General features: G+C 48.8%; 1 protein-coding gene and 1 long non-coding RNA gene across 20 annotated transcripts in view; one reads left to right on the forward strand and one right to left on the reverse strand.

The window, feature by feature from the left end:
- Positions 1 to 379: 379 nt before the first annotated feature.
- Positions 380 to 25,269, reverse strand: part of LOC105469194 (ring finger protein 157) — a 101,350-nt gene continuing 76,460 nt past the window's right edge. For 3 of the 10 annotated variants that reach the window (XM_011719929.3, XM_011719939.3, XM_011719937.3), the window contains exons 6-19: positions 25,129 to 25,195; positions 24,170 to 24,213; positions 23,090 to 23,137; positions 20,894 to 20,965; positions 19,871 to 20,030; positions 19,564 to 19,676; positions 17,003 to 17,241; positions 16,058 to 16,166; positions 14,201 to 14,360; positions 13,554 to 13,726; positions 13,243 to 13,308; positions 12,061 to 12,109; positions 10,128 to 10,238; positions 380 to 3,514 (exon numbers count right to left, since the gene is read on the reverse strand). In XM_011719929.3, coding sequence (XP_011718231.2) covers positions 3,396 to 3,514; positions 10,128 to 10,238; positions 12,061 to 12,109; positions 13,243 to 13,308; positions 13,554 to 13,726; positions 14,201 to 14,360; positions 16,058 to 16,166; positions 17,003 to 17,241; positions 19,564 to 19,676; positions 19,871 to 20,030; positions 20,894 to 20,965; positions 23,090 to 23,137; positions 24,170 to 24,213; positions 25,129 to 25,195 — 1,530 coding nt within the window. In that variant the 3' untranslated portion in view covers positions 380 to 3,395. Of the gene's footprint in view, positions 3,515 to 5,424; positions 5,466 to 9,893; positions 10,032 to 10,127; positions 10,239 to 11,373; positions 11,467 to 12,060; positions 12,110 to 13,242; positions 13,309 to 13,553; positions 13,727 to 14,200; positions 14,361 to 16,057; positions 16,167 to 17,002; positions 17,242 to 19,563; positions 19,677 to 19,870; positions 20,031 to 20,893; positions 20,966 to 23,089; positions 23,138 to 24,169; positions 24,214 to 25,128; positions 25,196 to 25,269 lie in introns of those variants that run through there. The other 7 variants (XM_011719934.2, XM_011719930.3, XM_011719933.3 and 4 more) reach the window with 7 other exon arrangements.
- On the forward strand, positions 1,124 to 13,422 carry LOC105469195 (uncharacterized). 10 transcript variants are annotated; one of them, XR_011616025.1, is made up of 5 exons: positions 1,128 to 1,241; positions 3,082 to 3,725; positions 4,100 to 5,092; positions 5,450 to 5,740; positions 13,120 to 13,422. It is a non-coding gene; the product is annotated as an uncharacterized lncRNA (long non-coding RNA). The 10 variants fall into 10 exon arrangements; XR_011616024.1 differs by lacking the exon at positions 13,120 to 13,422 and adding an exon at positions 12,482 to 12,595; XR_011616027.1 differs by lacking the exon at positions 13,120 to 13,422 and adding an exon at positions 11,674 to 11,816.

Consider the following 25,269-nt stretch of genomic DNA (forward strand, 5'->3'; position numbering starts at 1 on the left):
AGTGACAGGGATTAAGAGTACAGGGACTCTGGGGACTGTGGCCCTTCCTCCTCCCTTCCCCTGGCCTCCCTCCTGTCACCAGCTTTCCTGCTCTTTAATTATTGAGGAGCTGCAGGGTTGGACGTTCTCCGGTTTAAGGCGGCTGCAGAGGCAGTGGTGGGGGCTGGGTTGCTTACCTAGCCTCTGCCCAGGAGCTGGAGAGCTGGGGTCGGGAAGCCTGGTGCTCAGGCCATGAAGAAAGCCCCGCAATGGCCCATCACTCCCCCGCCAACGTGCCTTTCCCTAGCCCTTGCCTCTCCCACTCCTCCAACTCCAGATCCTCTTGAGTAAAAATATTAAAGAGTGCTGGAGAAAGACAAACTTTCACAGATAAGCTCACTTTGCAGTTAGCTCTCCTTCCCTTGTAAACAGTTTTATTCATTTTTAAGAATCATGCAGCAATCCATAAATATTGCATTCTTGATGTCCCCACTGTAGTGTGCCACAAGTGTACTCCAGGGAGAGGGGTACACAGATGGCACAAGCAGTATACACATGCACACACCAGGTGTGCAGACCAAAGCAAAGTGAGTGACCAGCGTGCCAACTCCAGGTGGGCAGGATCCTAACTCTCCAGGTGAGACGGCTTAGAGTGTGGGGGGTCTATGCCTAGGAGATGCCTCAGCGGGGGTAGAAACTCTGGTGGGATGGAACTGGGCAGAAGGAAAAAAGGGCTCTGTGAGGAAGCCGGGATCACACTACCTGAAGGCAATAAAGAGAGTACAGGCCTAGTGCAGCAGGAAGGAGCCCTGGGTTTCCATAGTTACGCTGTGCCCTGTGGGAGAAGCCAGGCCCACCTCTTCTCTTTGGGTGAACTGTTGACGTGACTATGTGACTGTCTCCAGATGAAGGACTGGGGCAAAAGAGTTGGCCACTGACCTGTCCTCATCAGGCTGACTGAGGACCAACTCCTTGGATGAAGTATTTCTGTGGGCCACAGAGCTAAATGACAGCCAAGAGAAGGCAGGGGGACAGAGGAAGAGGAGAAATAGTTACTGAGAAACAAGTAAAGGACATTTCTAACCTAGGTATGCCTTGGACATGGGGCTGAGGCCTTGAGGAATCTTTCTGTGCTTCTCCCTAGGAGAGGACTGAGCACCTGCTGAGGAAGGACACGGATCCTCCAGGAAGGGGGTCCTGGCCACTGCGGTTACTGTTTACCTCAATCTCCTTCATCTCAGCTCCTTCCTCTCTCCTCCCAGGTAACACCACACTGTGAATACTACCTGCAGGGGACAGGACAGGAGGTGGTCTGTGTGCCACCACCCCAGGGTAAGGGAAGCTCCCTGTCACCTGCTGCTTCTGGGCTCATATTTCAGGGAAATCAGGAAGTGGGGTTATTGCTCAGCTTATGCATCTCAACTATGAAAGGGGCGGGAAGAATGTAGGGGGAAGGAAAGGACATTAGGTGGGGCCTGAAATGGTAAAGTCTACTGCAGTATTTCAGAGAGGGTGGAGGACGCGCTCCACTCTATCAGGGCAGGATGTAAGCCACAATCACTAGGCAGTGAGACTGTCACTGCACTCCTGGCCTCTGCAGCCACACAGGAGCAAAGGACCCCCTGGGCGCCAGGCTCTTTTTGAGGCTATCTGCCTTGGAAACACCTTGACATTTTTTTTTTTTTAAAGACAGTTTCGATCTTTTTGATCTTGTTACCCAGGCTGGAGTGTAGTGGCGCGATCTCGGCTCACCGCAACCTCCGCCTCCTGAGTTCAAACGATTCTCCTGCCTCAGCCTCCCAAGTATTTGGGATTACGAGGCATGTGCCACCACGCCTGGCTAATTTTGTATTTTTAGTAGAGAAGGGGTCTCTCCACGTTGTTCAGGCTGGTCTCAAACTCCTGACCTTAGGTGATCCGCCTGCCTTGGCCTCCCAAAGTGCTGGGATTACAGGCATGAACCACCATGCCTTGCCAAAAAGCTCTTTTAGGGCAACAATTCCAAACCCTAAGACAAGTCCACCACAATGGGCATAGCCTATAAGGCTCTCCCACATCTCAATCTCACAAATAATAGTTGTTTCTAGCTTTGCTTTCCAAATAATCTCATGCCCTACTAAACCACCACCTTTTCCAAAGGCCAGTAGACAACACATGGAAGAGCCACAGGGAATCCACTGATGACACGCACGCTGAGGAAGGCAGAGCAGCCACCACCTCACAGTCCAGCTGTGCTGTTTTAGCTCTTGTATTTGTGACCTCACACTGGACTGGGGTGAGGAGTGCACACGAACAGAACACTATTTCTGAACTGCCAGTCAGCATGTGACTGGCTCCGTCTCCCTCTTCAGTGATTAGGCTCAGTAGCTCTGGAAGGCAAGGGAGGAACACATGGAGGATGGGGAGAGCCCTTGAGGTGAAGGCCCTGAGCCCTGATTCCAACCTCTGCTCCCAGCGCACTGCTGCTGGTCACATGCTGCTGCCTGAACTTAGTTCAAGGCTCTCCACCACTTCCTTTGGGGACCTGGGCACCAAACTAAGAATCACTGGTTCACATTTCTCTCAACCATTAACAAAAGGGGGTAGAGATGGGGGCAACAGGGACAAGAATGCCATCTCCCGGGTGAGTGAAGATGAAATATATGACCACTCCTCACCCAGTGCTTGGCACACAGAGGTGGTCAACACGTTTCTTGAAATGTCACCTTAGGATGGAGTCCCAGGCCTCCCTGAATGCACCTGATCAGGAGAAATGCTCCTTAAGGGAACGGGGGATTCTCAGATTCAAGGGCTTCTTCTTAAGCAGACAGGCACGTGAGGCCCAGGAGACTGGCTCTGCTACCAGGAGGAAGGATTTTTTCTTTCAACCAACCTTTTGGTTGCTACCATTTCTTGTCCTTGAGAAAGGTGCTCCTAGTGCTTGTGAAGGGAAATGCCATATCCGTGCAGTATTGCTCTCCCTTTTCACCGGAGCCATCCTCCAGCCCTACCCCAAACTGCAGGTTTCCAATTGGTTATGATGTGCCAGAGACCAGGAAATGCCAGAGGGATGTTTGTAACAAAGCTGCCAAAACTCTAAGTCTTCTTGTTCTACCCCCTAAGGAGAAAAAAGATGTGCAAGAAATTAGCCCATGGACCCCAGCTCCACCTGAACATCAAGATACCGTGGGGGCATTCCAGAGTCCCTGCAAAGGGTCTCGTGAGCTGCAGTTCATTGAGTGGCTTTAGGTCACGGGGAGAAAGGAGAGCTCCAGTTCCCTCTGAGAGGTGAAGGATTGTGGTTACAGGTTGTAACAGCTGTCACAGGAGGGTGAAAAGTCTCCAGCATCTTGCTGAGGATGCCCAGGAGGCAGCAGCTGAGTGAGGATGGATGGAATGCAGGGGCAGGAGAGGAGCCCAAGTGCAGAGGCTGGGGCTCAGACAGCCAAGGGGCCCCACACACAGGGCCTCGTCTCAGAGTCCTCCAGGCTGCTGGATGACAAGCGCCGGCGCTGGGCATTCCGACTGACGGCATTGTCATCAGCCTGCCAGGCACCTGGGGAACAGAAAATGAACATTACAGGAGCCAGACCTTTGGCCAGATCCAGATGGTGTCTCTAGCAGGGCAGCCCAGGAGTCAGCACGGAAGGAACAGGATGCGTGTCACCTGAGACTCCGATGAGGGTGCGAGCCACAGCACTCGTGCGTGAGAACGGAGAGAAGCAGGTGCTGACAGGTGCAGAGGCTGCTCCTGCCCCCTGGGCTAGGTACAGTCACTGCCACTGTGGCTCCCAGACAGGGAGGGACATGAAAGATGTTCCTTGTTTTGTGAACTTACCCTGGGATCCACTTTCGTATTTTAATTACTTGGTTTTAAAGTTTGCCTATATGTTACGATAGACAGGAAAAGGAAATTGGGCCTCGCTGAGCTATTTTCATCGGGGCAGGAAGAGGTGGGGGGAAGTGAGAAGACTGTTCGTTCTGGCCCGAAGTGTTAATGTTTTCTGTGGGGGCCCCGGGGGGCAGGAAAGGACTGGCCACCCAGCAGGGTTTCTGGGATAGAAGGCTGCCCGGAGGGAGGACAGTGTGAGGCTCCAGCCCCCATCACCTGCCGTTTTCCTCTCCTCCTGCACCTACGCAGCTGTTGAGGTTTGCTACTAGCTGGTGCCATCAGCCCAGCAGACACCAGCCTGAGAGCCTCGGGGTCCCACAGATACCACCACTGAACGCATCCTCTCCCCAAATCTGCTGTTGTCCCCACGTGAGGAGCGCCAGTGCCCATCTGGAAACCCATTCTTGGTGCTTCTCTTTCGTGTTCTGGATCCAATCCTCCACAACCTCCTGTGGGCTCACTTCCTAGCGGTGTTGTGACTCCATCTGTAGTCACACTAACCTGGGCTCCACTCCCAGTTTACAATGGTGTGATCCGGGGCACATCAATTTACTGTGGGCCTTGGTTTTCTCATCCATCAGATGGGAGATGAGTACTGACCTCACAGGCTTGCTGTGAGGACTAGACGAGAGAATGCGAGTGTTGGTGAGTGACTCCTAGAACAGCCTGTGCTCAGGCTCTTCCAGGCCATCTCGCCTCTCCCCTGAGAGTCCTCTTCATCTCCCGCCCACAGATGAGCTCACTCCCTCCAGTGCCCTCCCTCCGGTGAGGCTAGAGCGCTCGCTCCCCCTCCTTGGGCCTTGGCTGCCTCCGCTCTCAGGGCCCCCTGGCTCCCTGGGGTAGGGAAGGCATGTTGTCCTCCGGACCCTGTGGGCCTCCCAAGCATGTCTCCCAGTGCCCTCCCCTCACAAGGCACCTCTGGCAGGGTAAGGCACAGTGTGCTCCTAAGTGCTCCCTGCAGCCTGAACTACTGCTCCACGCATGCTCACATGGTGGAAAACGCTAGGTCCCGGAGCTCCTCCATGGGACGGAGCTCCTCCTGGGCGGGGGCTGTGACTTCTTCACTGTTGCAGTCCAGAGCCCGGCACAACACCTGACCCACAGGAGGACCTGTTCAGTGGACGAGGCCGACCAACTGTAGAGTGTGGCCGTGAGGTTGAGAGAGGCCACTCACAAGTGTCCAGGGTCAGCCTCAGGCCAGTCCAGGACATGAAACTCTTTAATGGCACGTGGAGTCAGCAGGTATAAATGGCTTATTTCCATCAATGCCTTGGTGTGCTGATCCACCTCAGACTCTAGTAACAGTCTCCGGTGCCTGACCCCAGGGGAACAGTGAGAGCAGGAGAGTCTTGGATCTCTCTCACATCCAAACTGCATTTGGGATCTTTACTCCCTGGGGGTGGGTACTGGAGCCTGGGACATGAGTCAAGCTGTTTTTTTCACCTCTAATGGTGGCACTATGTGTCTAAGTGTGGCAGGATGAATGTAAGGCAATATTAATATTGCCTTTAAAGTGAGGAACCCAAAATAAAATGAGCTGTTTGTTCATTCATATAATTTGGTAGATCTCATACCTATTCCTCAATGTTTATGGGGCAGGACTCCGGAGCTGCGGCTGTTCAGTAGGAAAGACCAAAAGCAAATGGTAAACAAGAGAGAAGACACACATGCATGCACAAATAAAAACAGCAGCACCACCACCACCACCAGCAAGCCACGGAACGCTGGGCCTGAGAAGCTGCCCAGAGAGCCGTCCTGACTCTGAATTCACAGGAGTCCTCGCTACAAACTCCACCCTTCTATTCTATAGAAGTCTTAGCCAGGGCAGAACATCGGTTACTTGTGGAAGACTCAAGAATCAGATCTGAAGTCTGCTCTCCTGGCCTCTTGGTAAGCTCTGTGGTGAGGGAGATTCGGCAGCAAGTGGGGGGGCCCTTCCCCTGGCAAGGACCCTGAGGGGCCCACGGCAAGGCCCTGCTGCTGCTCTCTCCTTAGCCTCGTTCCCACGGTGAGCCTGGCTGCGGAAAGTCAGTGTAGGTGCTGAGGGGCCTTCCAGAGCAGGTGCCGCCATTTTGTCTGGCCTGGAGGCCCCTCCAGCCAAAAAATGGAGCGTAGAGATTTAAAATCCTTAGAGGGATATGGGTAACAGTGCTTTCCATTCACGTCTCATTTTTTGGGATATCAAAAATGGGAGTATAAAGAGACCTCTAGAGGTAGATTTTGGGAGTACATTTAGGAAAATTTCACAAGCCCCTTTCCTGCCTCTTATTAAATGTAAGGACTGTAATAGTTCAACTGTCTTTGTAGGGTTGCTCTCCAGGGGAAGGAGGAACTTAGTTTGAATTTTTCCTTAGTGCCCATAAAGTGCAAGTAGCATCTTAGTCTTGGGTTTTGAGGCCTCTCAAAAAGAGGAGATAATTCAATTTCAGGTCTCCACAAACCTTTTTAGATTTCACTGGATATGCTCATTCCAGTGGAATGCAGTCATTTAAAAATTATATTTGTATTCCCACTAAAAAGACCCAAATTATCTTTGCCTTTGTTTTTTGTTTTTTTGTTTTTTTCCTCAAGATGGAGTCTCACTCCATCTCAGCCTCCCAGGCTGGAGTGCAGTGGTGTGATCTTGACTCACTGCAACCTCCGGTTCCCAGGCTCAGTCGATCCTCCCGCCTCAGCCTCTTGAGTAGCTGGGACCTGGCTAATTTTTGTATTTTCTGTAGAGATGGGGTTTCACTGCATTGCCCAGGCTGGTCTCCAGCTCCTGGGCTCAAGTGATCACTCGCCTCGGCCTCTCAAAGTGCTGGGATTACAGGCGTGAGCCACTGCGCCCGGCCTATCTTTGCCTTTTTCCATCACTGACTACCCCAGGGCCTTCATAGAACTGTCACTTGCCATGATGACTATCCTGCCACCTGTGTAACAGTCCACCAAACTCCTTGGAGCCACATCTGCTTAGCATGGTCTCACAATTCTAGTCTTACTACCACCTGCCACACCCGTCAACTGAGATCTCCTTCCTTTATTCCTTTCAGAAGCAATCTCAGAACACACCACTCCCCAAAATCCACCCTTGGTCTTGGGGCTCAGGAAAACCCAGAAGTTTCTTAGGGGGAGCGGGGCTGGAATGACAAAAGTGCCTCTAAGCCCCTCACCAGTGTGACCAGAGTGGTGAGGATAGGAACCAACAAGGTTCTCAGTTCTTGCCACCAGCCAGGTCTCCTGGCAGAGCCTGTGAGCATGGCGCAGGGCACAGGGAGAGCATGGGAGGCACCCTGGGTTCCATTTCCCACTGGCCCTCTGTGAAGGGAGTGGCACCCGCTTGAAGAGGGAAACAGACTCAAGCAGAGACCAGGCGCATGTGCAGCTGTCCTGATGGGGAGAGAGCTGGCTGCAGGAACAGTGATGAGCTAAGACAGCCAGTGGTATCTCAGCCCTAAGATAGAAAACTGAACTTATAGCTGAGTGTGAAGAGGTTTATTTACTCCATGAGACCTACCAAAGTGGATATTCCTGTCTGTAACCTAGCAGACATTTCCAGAGAGTTCTCCAGCAAATCTGCTACCAGTGGAACCAGAGACACATTTTGCCTAGAGAGATGTGCTTTTCCCTCTCAAGTAAAAAGGGAACCAGAGGTTTTGAGACATCACTTTCACCCAGCTACTGACCGAGGATGCCAATTAAAAACAAATCATGGCCAGGCACAGTGGCTCACACCTGTAATCTCAGCACTTTGGGAGGCCAAGGTGGGCGGATCACCTGAGGTCAGGAGTTCGAGACCACCCTGACCAACATGGTGAAACCCCATCTCTACTAAAAATACAAAAATTAGCTGGGCATGGTGGCAGGCGCCTGTAGTCCCAGCTACTCAGGAGGCTGAGGCAGGCGAATCACTTGAACCTAGGAGGCGGAGGTTGCAGTGAGCCGAGATCGTGCCACTGCACTCCAGGCTGGGTGACAGAGCGAGACTCTGTCTCAATAAAAATAAAAAACAAAAACAAAAAAACTCAAATCCTTTCCACTGTCCTTGCCACAGAAGCATTCCCATTTTTATTGAACAGAAATTAATATAGTCTCACACATTTTTTTTCTTGGAAAATCTTAGTATATTGAATACAGGCCCCCATCTTGAGGCCTCTGGTGAGGATATAATGGGACATTTACAGTGCCTATACCTGAGGCCCTCTCCCAAGAGCCATCATAGGCACGTGATTTCATGTCTGGCACAAAGTGTGAGCACATCATAATCTCTAAATAGCTGGCTCCACAAGTCACCCTAAGGAACCCCAGGGCTTCTCTCTTCCTCCCAGTCCTCACTCTCCTGTGATCCTATGGAGTAACTATCAACAAGCAGGTCAGCTGGGGGGAGTCAGGAAGAGGAGGAATAAGCTCAGTTTCCACTAGCACTATTGGCTAAAACAACTCCCAGCAGCTCCCTCTGCCAAAAAAATAGGGGTGGGTAAGGGAGCCCCTTGAGGGAGGCAAGAACCTAAATGTATCTCCTAAAGCCAAGTAAGGGGTTGACCAGGGTAGAGCTGCCTCAGACACAGGGCACGGTTAAGGCAGAGACATCATCTTGACGGAGGATGCCAATTAAAACCAAATCCTTTCCACAGCCCTTGCCACAGAAGCATTCCCATTTTTGTAAAACAGAAATACAGTCTCACAAATATTTTTTTCTCAGAAGATCTTAGTACCCTGAATACAGGCCCTTGCCAATCAGGAATGGGAGCCTTGCTCACAACCCCAAGCGAGCGCCTCCCAGGTGTGTGCGTGCCCAGCAAGCTTGGACGGGGCAAAGCATTGGCAGGGAGGACAGTACTGGCACGGAGTGAACAGGAACTTTCATACCAAGTCTAGAGAACATACATGAGTTTAGAAAATAAACAAACCAGACAGACAGATTTACATTTGCCAAAATGATGTGGAACACAAATGGACAGATGGAAGCCAGGCCAGGAGTGGGAAGGCAGGGAGTGAAGCAGCCCCTGGGCCCCAGCAGCTCCAGTCCAGGCCTAACTGGCAGGAGTCTGGCCCCGTGGTCGGCGCTCCCTCCTCCACGCTCAGGCAGGAAGCGGGTCTTCCCTGGGCCTGTGCAGGAGAAGCAGGGGAACCGATACTGCCTCTTTTGGTCTCACTGAAGATGAAGAGGCCTGGGCAGTGCCTTTAGAACAAACTAAATAGAAAATGACTCAAGAAAGCCCTTTGAAGGGCTGGAGAAAGTGTCTCTAGGGAATTCCAGCTTCCCCTGCCACAAGCTTGTGTGGGGCCAGAGCGTGCTTGGACTGTGTCTTGCACAGGCTGATGGAGAGTGGCAACCACAGAGGTCGTGTGGCTCCAACGCCTCCAGCCACGTCGCTGAGCGAGTAAAGCACTGGACCCGTGATGTGGCTGTTCTGAAGCTGAAGTGAGTCTTCGTTCGGGGAATGTTTAAGAGGATTCAAACAACACGGTGTGAAGGATAATCTCTGTCGTGAAACCCGGAGGGGACATCTGACTGAGTCCACTTGGGCAAGATGTGGATTTTAGAAAAGCAGTTTTTAGAGCCCTTGAATGGGCACATTAACTAAAAAGGCGCTCGGTGCTCAACGTGTGATTAACCTGATCCTGTGTAAGACATTAGCTAGATTCAGTTTAGCATCATAAGGAGGAATAAGGGGCACAGTGACAACCTGATCACCTGTGAAGTTACAGCTCCAGGGAGCATAAAGGAGCCCTAACTTGACCTCTCCGCTGGGATCCAAATCCAGTAGTATGTACAATGCAACTGGTAACCCAAAGCTCATGGATCACAGAGCCATGCCCTAGCCTCTAAAATGCTGACTTTCACATCCCTCTCCGATCCTAGCTGAAACACTTTTCTTCTGAGGAGCTACGGCTTCACTTTTAAGGGGTTCAGGCAATCCTTCCAAGACCTTCGTAGAGAGGTGGTGTCTGTCTGCTCAAACTTCCTGTTGATGAAAACAAGACCAGGCCACCTGACATGGCACCTGCAAGGCCGTGATGTGGGGTGGAGAGTGGTTAGGCCAAATCATAAGTTTTGCTTCTTTCTTCCTATCCTAATATTCTCACTCAGAGCAAGGCTGGCTCATTGCAAAAAGCTCAAGGACTCTCCCAGGCCTTCTTACTTCCTTTCAGCAACTGGTCTCCAGCACTAGCACACCCCAGGCCTTCTTGGCAGGAACTGCAGGGCAGGAGATGGGTGTACCAGGGTGAGAGCAGGGGTAAGAGCACAGGGATCGTCCCCCACCAAGTTCATGTTCAGCAGACTGCCACTCACCAGGTAAGCAGACCTCAGAGCACAGCTTATTGTCCAGTGCTTTCACGCTTGCGATGTCAAAGTCATTGTTATTGTCACACTCCATACCTAGAAATGCGCATGTCCTCTGGCCTGTAATGGAGTTAATGCAGTTAGAGAGGTGCTGGCTATGTTTTTCTCTGCATTGCTGTCCTTAAAATAAAAATCTTAAGGATGGAGACCAAAAAAAATCAAATAATGTGTTAAAAAAGACAATAATTTAGTGGGTAAAGAGTGGACAAGAAAGGAATCACATTGTGTGGCATGTCTGTATTCTCACGCTATCCTGCTGTTTCCCTAGAGCCCTTTCCGTCTGCTGTTCCCTAACAAGTCAGATCACTGAGGAGGGCTGTGGGACACAGGCTCAACAGAGAACACTAGAGCGAGCAGAGCTGGGCAGAGGCCAGGCTGGTGAGGCTGCAACCAGCCGGCAGAAGCTAGGGAGGGCCAGTGAGGAGGTCATCCTGCTCATGCCTGCGTCTGCCTTGGGTGCGAGCTGGGTGTGTTTATGACCACATGGCTCTGCAAAATAAGTACATGAAACAACAACTAAAGGTCTTAGGGTCCATAATTTTGCATATCAAATCAGAATGACTACATTCACAAAATTATGATTGCCTTTCTTACGAGACCTCAGTTGTTATTTTCAGTGTGTTTTAAGTGGCTAACCAGAAATCTACGGACATGTAAGAAAGGAAGGGAAAAGTTTTAAAAGGTGTCTTCTTTTAAAATCAAGCTCCCCTCTTTTTTTCTCAGTGAAAACAGAGAGAATAAAACAAATCTATTCCACGGGCTAGCGAATGTCAGGTGAAACCACCTGGCCACACTGTACTTCTTAGAAGCAAATATTCTATGGGAGAAATAATCACAAGGGGTAACGCTAGAGCCTCAAGCACTGAAGTCATCAACTGAGTTGGTGACACTCCAAACCCCCTTGGGCTGGGGTGCAAGAGCTGACGGAGGCAGCCTTGGTGGCCACCTTCTCCTTCAAGCTCCTTGGCCAGGCGGGACCTGTCATGTCCACATGCGCACCTCCAACACTTCCCAAGCGATGGCCAGCACTAAAGCAGAAGCAATAGGATGACATCTGCTGGCGCTTCTGCATCCAGGCCGGGCATATGTGTGCTCTGGAGGCGCCCCTAAGGGAGGTGCCTCAGAGCAGCAGGAGGAAGAGTCTGGCTCCTGGAACACGTGGTGTTCGCTGCTTGGGGGAGACTTTCCTGCCCACCTTCTTCCTCCTATGTCCTTGCTCTGTGGGCCATTCCTTCTCTTCTAGCCTTCCTGGAAACAACATTCTTCCAACTGAAGATATAACTGAGGCCTGAATTATGGTAAAGGAAGATCATTACAATAGCCTTTAAAATACTTGCCTAAGCTGAGCTCCTGAAGAAACTTGGACCTGTTTCCTTGACCACGCCTTTAATATGTCTGCTGGCTCCTGAGAGTCCTCTTTTACAGTAATGTCGACCATTTTCCTAACTAAAGCAAGACCTGACCACCTGCCAAATAGTCCTCCTCCTCCCCACAGGGGAAAAAATGGCTACTGCTGTTCAACACTGAGACTGCCAGAAGAGCTCTATGGGGCTCCACTGAAAACCTGCAGCAGGGAGGCTGATGATGGGAACTGCTTAGAGAGCTTCCGAATCTACTTGAGGTAAATATGGACCTGTATGTATCTCCTGCAGCACCCGCACCTGACATCCATGGCTCTGAGACCCAGAAAGAGCTGAGGAGGTCATAGAGGTCATCAATGCCCTGCTTGCTTTGATGTACCACTAAGACGACGACCTTTCCCTTAACAGTCCCACACAACTGAGCAGTGCCACCAAGTCATACCGGTACCCTTTTCTTTACCCCTTAAAGAAGACCCAGGAAAGAAATATAACTAAAGGAAGTAAAGGACCAGATCTTTTACCATCTTCCTGCGTGGGTGATCCATCCTCTTCCTCCATAACATCATTTCCCTAGGACAGAAGGAAGGTCCTGTGAGTCTATAAAGCAGCAAAATGAGTAAACTGATTGGCTGAAGACAGAACTAATCATCCTAATGGTATCTAACTCCAGGGCCTACGTTAACAGCATATACTTCCATCTGTGTTTAATATGCCTGAGAGGCTGAGTAGAGGCAGATTTTGCTTGGTGAGGCACCGTCTGCTTATAGGGATTAGATCCGAGCCACATTACCCATGTATGCTCAGAATGGTCTGTCAGGAACACCCTTGTTAATAGTTTAACTGATACTGTTTCTCTTGTGTGTGTGTGTGTGTGTGTGTGTGTGTGTGTGTGTGTGTGTGTGTGTGTGTGTTTTGAGACAGAGTTTCGCTCTTGTTGCCCAGGCTAGAGTGCAATGGCATGATCTCGGTTCACCACAACCTCCACCTCCCAGGTGCAAGTGATTCTCCTGCCTCAGCCTCCCTAGTAGCTGGGATTACAGGCATGTGCCACCACGCCCGGCAAACTGATACCGTTTCTCTAAGGTAGAAGTAAAAGTTACTAAATGAAAGAGCAAACTGTGAGATCATAAGACTTTGAGAAATTCCTTAAGATCCCAAACCCCATCCAGATCCTCCATTGAGAGTAGCTGGCTCAAGAAGAGTTCTAGACCTCTCCCTGTGAGCCGGCATTCCACAGCACACCATGGGCTGTCTCACACTGAACTGTGGTCCTGTCTGCCTGCTAGACTGGGCTCCTAGGTGCAGTGGGTGGGGGTAGGCAGAAACCTCGCCACACAGATCTGTATAGGTCTGTATGTGCCCCAGCACCAATGAGCACCTGTGACACAGTCCCCCATGTAAATACTAGTGGAATGACGGACAATACATTCTTAAGGCCAGGGGCTGGCAAGAAAAGTTCCCTCTTGAACTCACTCTACACCAGTGACCCTGGGAACCAGTGGCCCCACTCACTGGACAGTCCACAGGCCCTGGTGCAGCCGCTCTCATCTCTACCCATATTCTACTTCTCACTGATCCAGGCATGTCCCCCAGGAAGACTTCGTCAGCAAAGCCTCCCGGCCCTGGTCCTTATTGGCATCCCAGCCAAGGCCAGCACTCCTCTGGCTATGCGAAGGGGCACCACTCCGTGCTGTTGGGGTTACCTCTGCATCCTGCTCTCCAGCTGGGAGGCCAGCAAAGTTGCTGTCTGGAGACTCCGCTGGCAGCCCCTGCAGAAGAGCACAGTTTTTACAGGCTCTTCCATCAAGCTCTCGTGACAGCAAACCCAAACCTTCTTCAGTACAAACTTGGCGTCAAATAGGAGGGTCAGACCTAAGGGAATGCCTTGTTTTCTGTGGCACTCCTGGCATTTTGGGGCGTTTTGCAGCCATGCATGGCAGACCTTTGGTTATGCTACTTTGGACATGTATGCAAAGAACAGAGAAGCCAGGGCGGTTCCCGTCCCTTCCCTTACCTCTCCTTCTTCTGAGGGGGCCCTGCTGGCAGACTGGGGGGAAGGGAGAGCCTCTCCCTCCTCTTCAGTGCCAGGGGCGACGTAGGAGCCAGACATGGAGGAGACGGTGTCGGTGCTGATCTGGGAGGATGCCATGGACATGACAGACTGGGCCAAGCTGCTGCTGGCAGGGCCTTTGGAGACAGGGGATGGGGAAGGAGCCTGGAGGTCAGGCAGGGCTTCTGCAAGCTTTCTGGGGAGCAGAGCCCTCTCCCTGCACTCAGGCAGTGAGGAGTGAAGTGGCCTTATCTTGCCCTCCCCTAAAAGTGGTTTTAGGTTTATGGTTTTCCAAAATTCTGTTCCTTTATATTTTAGAGCTCAGAACTTAGCCTCGGGGACAAGACATTTGCTTTTCCCTGTCATCATGCTAAAGGAAACCTCATGACAGCAGGACTGGGGCTGAGAGAACCAACACCCCGCTAGCTACAGGCAAGCCCGCTAACCCATGGTAGGAAAGCAAGTCCTCTTCCCTCTCAAGCCAGGGCCTACTTGTCATGCAGTCCAGGTATTAGCTTGCCACTCCCATGTCCCTTCCCAGAGGAAACACCAGGACACTGTGGGCTGGGTAAGGGGGAAGGACATGCAGCCAATCCCTGCTCCTCATGTACCTTCTGGGGAGGAAATAGTGGACGACAGAGGCGTCCCTGTACAAGACGACTGGTCAATAGCTCCAGATGACGACAAGGTGAGATTCTCACTTTCTGGAGTCACACCACATTCCTGGGGGGTGTGGGGGACACAACAGGACATGGAGCAAGTGCGAGTCACCTGTGCTGGAGAAAGGGGTCAGGGCGGAGGTCTGGGTAGAGATGAGGAGGAAAGGCGACACTGGGAGGGACTGAGTGGCATGCAGAGGCCGCAGCTTCTCTATTCCGTCCTCACTTCTCAGCCCAAGCCTGGAATGACTGCCTCCCAGGGGAGGCGCACACTTCAGTCAATACCTCCTGCCCAGGGCACAGCCATCTGCTGCGGCCATACAAAGATGCAGCTCGGGTGACAAAGGTCACCCCGCAGCTGTGACATGGGGACACCCCAGGTTTCCCCAGGATTATGATCAGCTTTCCTTCTGAGGCAAAAGCATACAAAGACAGCAGAGGCCTTCCTGCCTGCAGGGTATCTCCACACGGACCCCAGTTAACTCCTGCCCAGCTGCTTTCTGATACAAACACCACCTTGCTCCCCAGCCTGCTGCTCCTCCCACGCCCCCATCTCTGATCCCAGCCCCCATCTGCCAGGCATCTGGGTGCACAGCCTCACCCATCCGAGGCAGATGCAAAGTTCTATGAACTGTGTCTCCATAATCCCTTCCCTTTCCTCCAGGCGCTTCTCTTTTGTCTTAGTTCAGGCAGTCCTTCTTGCCTGGGCTACCGAAGCCCTTTCCTGGCTGGGTCTGTCTCCTGTCTAGTCCAGGCTGCATGCTGCGGTCAGGTGGGCCTTTGGGAAACGAAGTGCTCACCGTGCCCCTGGCTTGCTCCGAGCCCCGACTTCCTGCTCTGTGCCTTTGCATGCACTGTCCTCTCCACATGGATGTTTCTCTCACCTTTTTCATATCTAAAAAACTTCAAGGTTTAGCTAAAATGCTACTCCGCCGTAACACATTTTCTGATTTCCTCCACTTACAATGATCTTGTCCATCTCTGACACAGCAATTTATTGTCTCTGTTTTGGGCACACTGCTTTTCTATAAAGTTTACTCAGTCATTTAACACATACTTACTGAGCAACAATGACGTGCCAGGCACATGCTATTCCCATGTATATGTCCTGTCCCAGCCAGACCTGAGCACCTAAGGGCAGGGACCACTTTATTTACCTTCCTATGCCCCACTCTACCTAGCTCAGTGCCCTACAGAGAGAAGCTGCATAAACCTTTGTTATGTGAGGTCTCTGTGGGACACACAGAGTAGAAAATTCCAGCCTTCTCTTCCATTCCTCCACGTGGGCCTCCTGACACCCCCCAATTACCCTCAGGGCTTTCTCCTTGCTGTTCCCAGGCCTAGGGCCCTCTCTCCTCATATATCTGCATAGCTAGCTCTCACACTTCCCTTGGTCTCGGCTCCTGGACCGCTTTTTAAGAATGGCAGCCCCCACTTCCAGCTGTGACACTCCCTTCCCACATGTCACACACGCTGATCCACAGCCCCACCTGGTACACATGTATTTTTTTACTTACTGTCTTTTGTGTCCCCCACCCTCACCCCAGCTAGCAAGAATATGTTAAGAGGGCAGGGACTTTTGTTGTGTCCCAGCTACTATACTTAGCATATAGCACAGTGCCTGGCAAATAACACAGGCTGCATATGCTGTTGAATGCATGAATCCAGTGAAATCTTTGCCACTGCCTCAGAGGGCGTTGAAAAGGTGTTTGATAAGTGAATGAGAGCAGAGGGACCTGATGAGCCATGCAGGTAGGAGGAAAGTCCCTGGAGTTCAACACCCAAGAAGAGGAGAGGAATATCAATTACCTCTCCGAGATGCTGAGCTGATGGTCTCTGAGAGAGCTGTGTCTCCGACTCACTGCAGGAACGCTCATCTTCCTCTTCATGCAGCACGGAAGAGTTTTGGGAAATGGATCTATAGGAGTCCAGTGGAAAAGCAGCTATATCCAACGTCCATTTAAAGAACAGTACATACTGCAAGGGGAGCCGAGGGGAAAACCCAAATCTTTTTTCTTTATTTTTTGAGACAGGGTCTCATTATGTTTCCCAGGCCGGACTCAGACTCCTGGGCTTCAGCGATCCTCTTGTTGACGTCTTTAACAGAGGAGGAGTACAGCCTCCTGAGTAGCTGAGTAGGTCTGGGCTAACTTTCCTGGTTCAAAACCCAAATCTTAAGTAGGACTAGGGAGGTAGAAAAGAGAACCAGGGAGGGATGTAGACCTCTTTTGGGTGTCAGAAGTGCTAAGTTTTACCTTTAGCTCCTTTGATGACTTGCTGTCTAAACTTGGGAAAAACCACAGCCGTTTACAGGGTCTCAATATTTTCATCTGTAAAATACCCTCTGCTTTACTCTGCCACAGAAACCTTGTCACGATTTGTACCTAGCTGGACTTAGATGTTTAAGAGATATGGATCACAAGGTTCCTTCAGTCTTTGGACTAAGCAGTGCTCCCAGGGGCCTAGATGGCCCTATCCACAGTGTTCAATGTCCTCTTCCCTATAACCCATCCCCTATCCTTGAAAACAAAAAGAATACATAAGAGATTTGTCTCATCAGAATTTTCCTAAGTGCCTACATACCATCTTATTTTCATCTCTTAACGGATGGGATAACCTTCCCACAAGCAGCTCTGGGAACAGCCCAGAGGGTTACTCTGCCCTAAGGCCCCAGGATGTGGGCCAGCACCAAGGAGAGTTGAAACATCTCATCATGGATTCTGGGGGCAATACTGTGGAGCACTGGCTACTCACTTGGAGAGACTCTTTTTGAGTTTGAGTCCCTGGTTGCTGCAGTCAGACAGGTGGTCAAGAGGTGAGATGGTCCTGACAGGGGGCAGGTGGCCATCACTGCCATACGAAGGGAGCATTCCTGAGAGGTGGCCATCTCCAAGCACGTGAAGTGGAGGAACTGCTGGGGATGGGGTGAGGGGCCCATTGAGGGCCTCCAGAAGAGATACTACTTCATAGCCTGGTGGAATATTCTCTGAGGACTAGGGGAATCAGAGACAGGTTGAAAAATCAATTAGGTCCTTTTTGTTTTATGACATGATTATGCTACTTACTCTACACAGAAAAAAATGTTTTATATCTGTTCTTGGGGGGTTTGGTAAGAACAACTGTACTAGAGGAAGAGGTAAAGTATCAAAGAACTACACATTGTAGATCCTGCTTATTGGTAAGCTTTTTCTTAATAATCTCTATTTTTTTTCTGATTATAACGGAAATATGTTAATTATAGGAAATTTGGAAAATATATTATTAGGAAAAAAATTAGGAAAAAAAATCACCAGTAATCAAATCACCAAAGTGACTTTTGTTAGCATTCTGGTGTCTCTTCTTCCCATTTTTTTCTGTGTACTATTTACACAGTTTTGATCAACCTGTAAATAACAATTTTATATTCTGCTTATTTTATTATACTTTCCTCTTTTTTAAAAAATAGAGATGGGATCTCACTATGTTGCCCAGGCTGGTCTTGAACTCCTGGTCTCAATCGATCCGCCTGCCTTGGCCTCCCAAAATGCTAGGATTACAGATGTGAGCCACCATGCCTGGCCAGAACATAAATATTTTCCTTCGTTTCTGAAGCCTCTTCATATATGTCCCCTTCTTACAGATCCCCTAAGTTTTCTAACTGTTCTCCTAGTGCTGTGTATCTAGTTGTGTCTAGCACATCCTATTGTAAACAAGTTTTGATGAACATCCTTGAATGCCTTTTTTTTCAAATTATCTTCTTCTTGTTAAATTCTTAGCTCTTAGATGATAAGGTATAAATGTTTTTAAGGTTCTTGATATATATTGCTGTTTTCCACTGTTTTGTTTCTTTCAGTGCCTTTTCTAGTTACACTCCTGTAAGTAATACAGAAGACCTATTCTGACTGCTTCCCTGAAAGCGGGGAGAATCACTACAAAAAAAAGTTTTTAAAATTTGAAAGTTGGAAAATGGTATTCTCATATTCACATATCATTGATTTTTAACGTGGTTGAACTTTTTAAAAAACTCTATGTTGAGTATGTTTTGTTTATGCCCTTTGCCCATTAATCTACTGTATTATTCGATATGAACTATGGCAAAGACATTAGCTTTTCCTCTGATACATACATTGTAAATACTTTTTAAAAAAACTACTATTTGTTGTCTAACTTTTAATTTTGGTCACCTATTAGACCTCTGACGTGCTCAACTTTTTAGGTAGTAAAATGTATGGCTCTTGCTTTCACGCTTAGAGAATCCTTTCCAATCTAAAGTCAACCAAACAATCGTCTATAATTTATTCTAGGTTTTTGTTTTGTTTTGTTTTTTTGAGACAGAGTCTCGCTCTGTCACCCAGGCTGGATGGAGTGCAGTGGCGCAATTTCCGCTCACTGCAAGCTCCGCCTCCCGGGTTCAGGCCATTCTCCTGCCTCAGCCTCCCGAATAGCTGGGACTACAGGTGCTCGCCACCACACCCAGCTAATTTTTTGTATTTTTTTTTTTTAGTAGAGACGGGGTTTCACCATGTTAACCAGGATGGTCTCGATCTCCTGACCTTGTGATCCGCCCACCTCGGCCTCCCAAAGTGCTGGGATTATAGGCGTGAACCACCGCGCCCGGCCAATTTATTCTAGGTTTTGAATGTTTTGTTTTGTTTGGTTTGCTGTAATGTTTGTTTGGTTTAATGCTTTTAATATAGTTAATTAGTTACTCCAGCTGGAATTTATTTGGTAAGGAGTAAAGTGCTAAACTGATTTTTCCTCCTGGAATAGCTAACTAATTATCCCAATACCATTCACTGAATAATCATCTCTCCCAGCAGTGCGTTAATCTAAAGAAAGACAGTATCTGCTCTTCTTTAACTGCAAAGCTTTCAGGTTTCACTCTAATATCAGCACTTACACTAGGAAACTGAGGGCACTTTATCTCAGGCACTGAGGCCACAAAACAGGATAAAGAAAAACAGTTACTTTCTTCGAAGATTTGAATAAAGAAAATAAATTGTATTTAAATCCAAAATAATCGTCCCATTGTTTCTGCCTGAGGGAGTTGGAGTTGAACCTCGCTGGAGTGAAACTGCAAGCAGATGGCTCTAGGAATGGTAAATATTAACTGGACACCAAGTTCCCAAAGAGGAAAAGGGAGGTTTTCATGACCAGTACTCAATCTTCCACAGTAATAATTTGGTTGTAACACATGCTCTCAGCTGGGCTGCTAAATACTGCAGCATACCCAGGTCTAATTCCTTGCTGCAATGCCACATAGAAAAGCATGAAAGGTTTAAAAAAGCCAATGAGGCATTTGCTTCAGAGGGGCCGTGGTTCTGAGCCCAACTTACTGAATGCTCTTCAGAGTCAGATGTCTGGGATGAGATGATGGGGTTAAAGCTGGTTGGGGACAAAGGGCCCAATTTTTTCCTCATGGCTCGGATCTGAAGCAGTGCCCGGAAGGCTGTGAAAAAGAAAACAGGCAATCAGGACATCCTGATGCAGGATTAAGGATGAACAAGAGCCCAGACAGAAACCATGATCCCTCCCAGCGCGTATCCGTTTGTCAGATCCAGCAGCAGCACATGCTTCAGTGTTTTGTAAATGTCCTCTTGTCCTCTCTCCCACCACCAGTCCCCCTGCCGCTCTGGGGCTTACGCAGTCGGCAGATGGGGCAGTTGTTGGCCTGGTAGCGCAGGGTGTCTGCACAGGTGTTACAGAGGCAGAGGTGGCGACAGGGCAGAATCAAGGTGTCCCGGACATCTGAGAGACACACCACACACTCGGCACTGTTATCACTCACTTCGTCTTCAGCCACCTGGTCGAGGAGAAAGCAATTTAGCCAGTGTCACAAAGCCCTTCCTGTCCCATACTTTACAGACAAGGCAGTGTGGCTAAAGAGCTAGGATAAGTAGGCCGGGCGCGGTGGCTCAAGCCTGTAATCCCAGCACTTTGGGAGGCTGAGACAGGCGGATCACGAGGTCAGGAGATCGAGACCATCCTGGCTAACATGGTGAAACCCCGTCTCTACTAAAAAATACAAAAAACTAGCTGGGCGAGGTGGCGGGCGCCTGTAGTCCCAGCTACTCGGGAGGCTGAGGCAGGAGAATGGCGTGAACCCGGGAGGCAGAGCTTGCAGTGAGCCGAGATCCGGCCACTGCACTCCAGCCTGGGCGACAGAGCGAGACTCCGTCTCAAAAAAAAAAAAAAAAAAAAAAAAGAGCTAGGATAAGTAATAAGAACAAAATCTGCATTGACATTGGACTTTGTCGTTTACCCAGTGCGTCCACACACTTAGCTTCACTGCTTCTGGGAAGTGTTTATCTAAAATTGAGAGGACAAGACTAACCACTCGAGCTCCTATGAGGCTCGGAGCTAGGCCTCTCAAGTCTCAGCTGAAGGGACCTAGGGGACCACACAGATAAAAGAAAAGGAGCAAAGAAAGGACCCTGGTGGAAACCGAGTTGGACAGAACTCTGTGGCAGAACAAAGCCAAACCAGCCTACTTTTCTCATTTCCCAAGAGGTAAAAGCATAATGATCTGAAATGAGGAACAAGAAAATACCCTTCTAAGACCTAACTGATTTCAGAGTTTGGCATACTAAATTCCTGGACGCTGGCTTATAATTTCTCACTTGGCCTCCTGGAAAGAGTACCTTCAGAATTTTGGATAAAACTTACCTTAGAATCTTGTGTGTTGTACTTGTTTTCAATTCCATAGATCTCCTGAAGGAGGTAGCTGACCCCGTCTACCTGAACAGCAAATAGAAAGGTTCAAGGACAGGCTGTCTCTACTGAGAGACAAGAGTGGGAACTCCCTCCCCTCTTACCTCTTTCGGTAACCAAGGACTACTGATTCATAATGAAAAAAAATCAAAGGCCTAGATAAGTAAAGGATGCTTTTATTTACTTATGTTTTCTATTTGAGAGGAGAAAGAAAATCAAATATTTAATTCACCCATCATTATATACAATAGGGAACACAAAAGTTCACAAATACAATAATAATACTTGCACTGCAGCTTACTATTATGGACAATTAAGAAGGCATAGACTAGAAAAAGGATGGAAGGGTATGCATTAAAACATAGGCATTTGCTATGTAATCCAATTTGAGTTCAGACATTATAAAAATAAAGGAATAGAAAGGAGAAAAAGAAGAAATTGGCAAGGAAAAAGATGGGAAGGGAAAATATGAAAGCAAAGGGCGATAGCAAGATCTTGAGGGAGAGGCTAATGGTGTGTACCCCACACCATGAAGCCACCCCATCCCCAACATGCAGCAAAATTACACTGCTTGGCCCTGTTTCTTTCTTTCTTTCTTTCTTTTTTTTTTTTTTGAGACAGGGTCTTGCTCTGTCATCTTGGAATGGAGTGCAGTGGTACCATCTTGGCTCACTGCAACCTCCGCCTCCTGGGTTCAAGCAATTCTCCTGTCTCAGCCTCCTGTGTAGCTGGGATTACAGGCATGTACCATCATGCCTGGCTAATTTTTGTATTTTGTGGTAGAGATGGGGTTTCACCATGTTGGCCAGGCTGGTCTCAAACTCCTGACCTCAAGTGATCCACCTGCCTCAGCCTCCCAAAGTGCTAGGATTAGAGGGATGAGCCACCAAGCCCAGCCAGCCCTGTTTCTTAAAACCCCAACTACCAATGCCCAATCCCACTCCCACTAACCTGGTCCATGTCAGTGCCTAAGTTGGCCCTGCCCCATTTACTTTTAGGAGCACGTTCTTCTGCCTCACCTCTGTTTCTTAGCTATCCCTTCCTCTAAGACATAGCCTGTCTCTGATTTTATATCTCACTCTCCAGTTTGATAGTCTGTTGCTAATGCCAATCTAACAAGAGGAAAATAGACAAACCATTTTCCTCTAGCTACACGAACCTTTCCATCCCATCCAGGCCTCCTGGAGAACCAGGCCTTCCCCCATGAGGCAACTCACCAAGGCCTGGCCTGCCCAGGTAGTGCCCTGGACTCAGGATCTGTTTCCTCGTCTGCTCTTAAAACTTGTTTTCATGTAGTGATTATATTGGAAAACTAATTTATACTAAGATATTCTTATTACTGACCTCATTAAAAGAGAGGCAAATAATTAACCTAAAAGAATGGATAGTATAGAATTTCAGATATCTATCACCCATCTGCAGGGAGGCTTTTCTTTGCATCTTGACGAAGCCCAGCCCTGCCTCCTACCCAGCTGCTCTACACCCTCCTCGAGATGACCTACCCCTCACCCACCCTCCCTTGCCAATGCCACTGGCACCACTCTCTCTCCTTCCAATGATGTCTCCTCCTACCTCTATAAGAGTGGAAAGAAAAGTGCTGGCACATGGCAGGGGCTGGGACTTCTAGCAGACATATGCACAAGGTGCTGATCATTCTGCAAGAGGAAGAATGGCCAACTTTGAATTTTAGAAAAGGAATGGATAAATTAAGCCAATGACTCTAATTACCCCAAATTGGACCCTAATGCTTATCCTTTCGCTTGAAATAGTTCTCACTCTGGCATTTAAAATAAAAAGAGTTCTCCTTAAACCCAGTGTTGGGAAATAAATCTTGTTCTTTCATTTCTCAAGTCCTTTACTCAGATAAAGGCTCCCTCAACACCAACACTTCTGGAACAATGAAGACATCAAAAATCAGCATTCCTTTCAGGCCACCCAAGTCGTTTGTAATAGCTTGTAACATTCAAAAGCACTCCCTTTTTTTCTTTTCTTTTTTGATTAAAAAAAAAAAGAAGAAAAAGAAAAGGAGAGACTTAGCAAAAAGTAAAACAAAAACAAAAACAAAAAAAAGAGGGAGAGAGAAGAAGAAAGGAAAGAATAAAAGGAAGGAAGGACCCTAACACTAACAGTCTGCGGTCTTCAAATACTTACTACTTGTTTCTGTTTGAGGGGCTTGACACAGAAAGTTCCATCTGTGTGCTGGAATGAAAATATGAAAGTTATGACAAGGAAGGGAGGGTAATAAAGCTCCAGGTATTCTTCTGTTACATCTCCCAGTTACAGTCACCCTCCCTTATCTGCAGTTTCATTTTCCATGGTTTCAGTTACCCACCATCAACCACTGTGTGAAAATATTACATACAATAAGATATTTTGAGAGAGAAAGATGACTTTCAGACTTTTATTACCTTATAGTTATAATTGTTTTAGTTTACTATTATTCTTAATCTCTTACTTTGCCTAATTTATGAATGAAACTTTATCATAGGTGTGGATGAAGTCTACGAAAAACCATAGTGTATATGAGGGTTCTGTACGATCTGCAGTTTCAGACATCCACTGGGGGTCTTGGAACGTATATCCTGAGGATAAGGGGGACTACTGTACACATGTTCCTGGATGCTCTCAGAGTAGAATTATACAATCCTAATTCTTTAAAGATCTTACAACTATCCAGTGTAACCCTTTCTTTCTTTCTTTTTTTTTGAGACAGAGCCTCACTTTATCGCCCAGGCTGGAGTGCAGTGGCGCCATCTCAGCTCACTGCAACCTCCGCCTCCCAGGTTCAAGCAATTCTCCTGCCTCAGCCTCCTGAGTAGCTGGGATTACAGGTGCCCACCACCATGCCTGGCTAATTTTTATATTTTTAACAGAGGCAGGGTTTTGCCATGTTTCCCAGGCTAGCCTCGAACTCCTGGCCTCAAGTGATTCACCCACCTTGGCCTCCCAAAGTGCTGGGATTACAGGTGTGAGCTACCGCGTCTGACTCAGTCTAACCCTTTCATTTTAAGGAGACTGAGGCCTAAGGAGTTGAAGGTCCTGTAGCAAGCTGATAGCAGGGCTGGACCTACGCCCAAACGTAGCCCCCAAAGCGATGTTCTGTTACCATCATAGCCTCTAAAGCCAGACCCATTCTGCTGAGCTCAGGGACCCAGCAAACAGGGGTTACATGTGTCTCACATGAAAGAAAGGGCTAAAGGGAATAAAGCGAGGCCCTCTAAAGTCACTCACCTTCTCAAAAGTCCCCAGCAGTATATGGCAATGGCCAAAATACTCTGAAAGAAACAAAGGCATGTGAGTGAAGAAGCCCAAACAGCACACCTTGATGCCCATGACCTTCCCCAATTCCCTGCAATCTGGCAAACCAAATGTGCCAGTCTGTCCCTAGAAGGGGCATTTTATATAACCCTCACTTTTTTTTTTGAGACAAAGTCTGGCTCTGTTGCCCAGGCTGGAGTGCGGTGGCATGATCTTGGTTCACTGTGGCCTCCACCTCCCGGGTTCCAGCAATTCTCCTGCCTCAGCTTCCCAAGTATCTGGGATTACAGACATGAGCCACCATGCCTGGCTAATGTTCTGTATTTTTAGTAGAAATGGCGTTTTACTACGTTGGCCAGGCTGGTCTCGAACTCCTGACCTCAGGTGATCTGCCCGCCTCAGCCTCCCAAAGTGCTAGTATTACAGGGATGAGCCACCACACCCAGCTAACCCACATTTTTTGAGACCGAGTCTCACTCTGTCACCCAGACTGGAGTGCATTGGCGCAATCTCAGCTCACTGCAACCTCTGCCTCCTGGGTTCAAACGATTCTCCTGCCTCAGCCTCCCAAGTAGTTGAGATTACAGGCACACACTGCCATGCCCAGCTGATTTTTGTAGTTTTAACAGAGAAAGGGTTTCACCATGTTGCCCAGGCTGGTCTCGAACTCCTGACCTCAGGTGATCCAAACCTGCCTCGGCCTCCCCAACTGCTGGGATTACATGTGTGAGCCACTGTGCCCAGCCAAACCCACACTTTTCACATCCGCCCAGGAGCTTGGAGTCACAGATGTGAGAGGATGCAGAGACTGCCTGACTCACAGTCACAAACACCCACAAAGAAGGCATGTTGTTCTGGGGCCACAGCTGCTGCCAGGAATATGCCACAAAAGAGCAGTGTGCACAGCCAAAGAGGACAGAAATCGCCCCTACCGTCTCCTTCATCCACCACGGCATGTACCACTAGAGGGTAAACTTCTCTGTCCAGATCAAAGCCAAGCTGAAGGGAAAGAAAAGAAAAAAAAAAAAAAAAAGAGGACTTAACACATTTAGATGGCACAGTTAATCTCAGAA

Source organism: Macaca nemestrina, chromosome 17 (genome assembly GCF_043159975.1).
Source record: "Macaca nemestrina isolate mMacNem1 chromosome 17, mMacNem.hap1, whole genome shotgun sequence".
Classification (NCBI taxonomy): domain Eukaryota; kingdom Metazoa; phylum Chordata; class Mammalia; order Primates; family Cercopithecidae; genus Macaca; species Macaca nemestrina.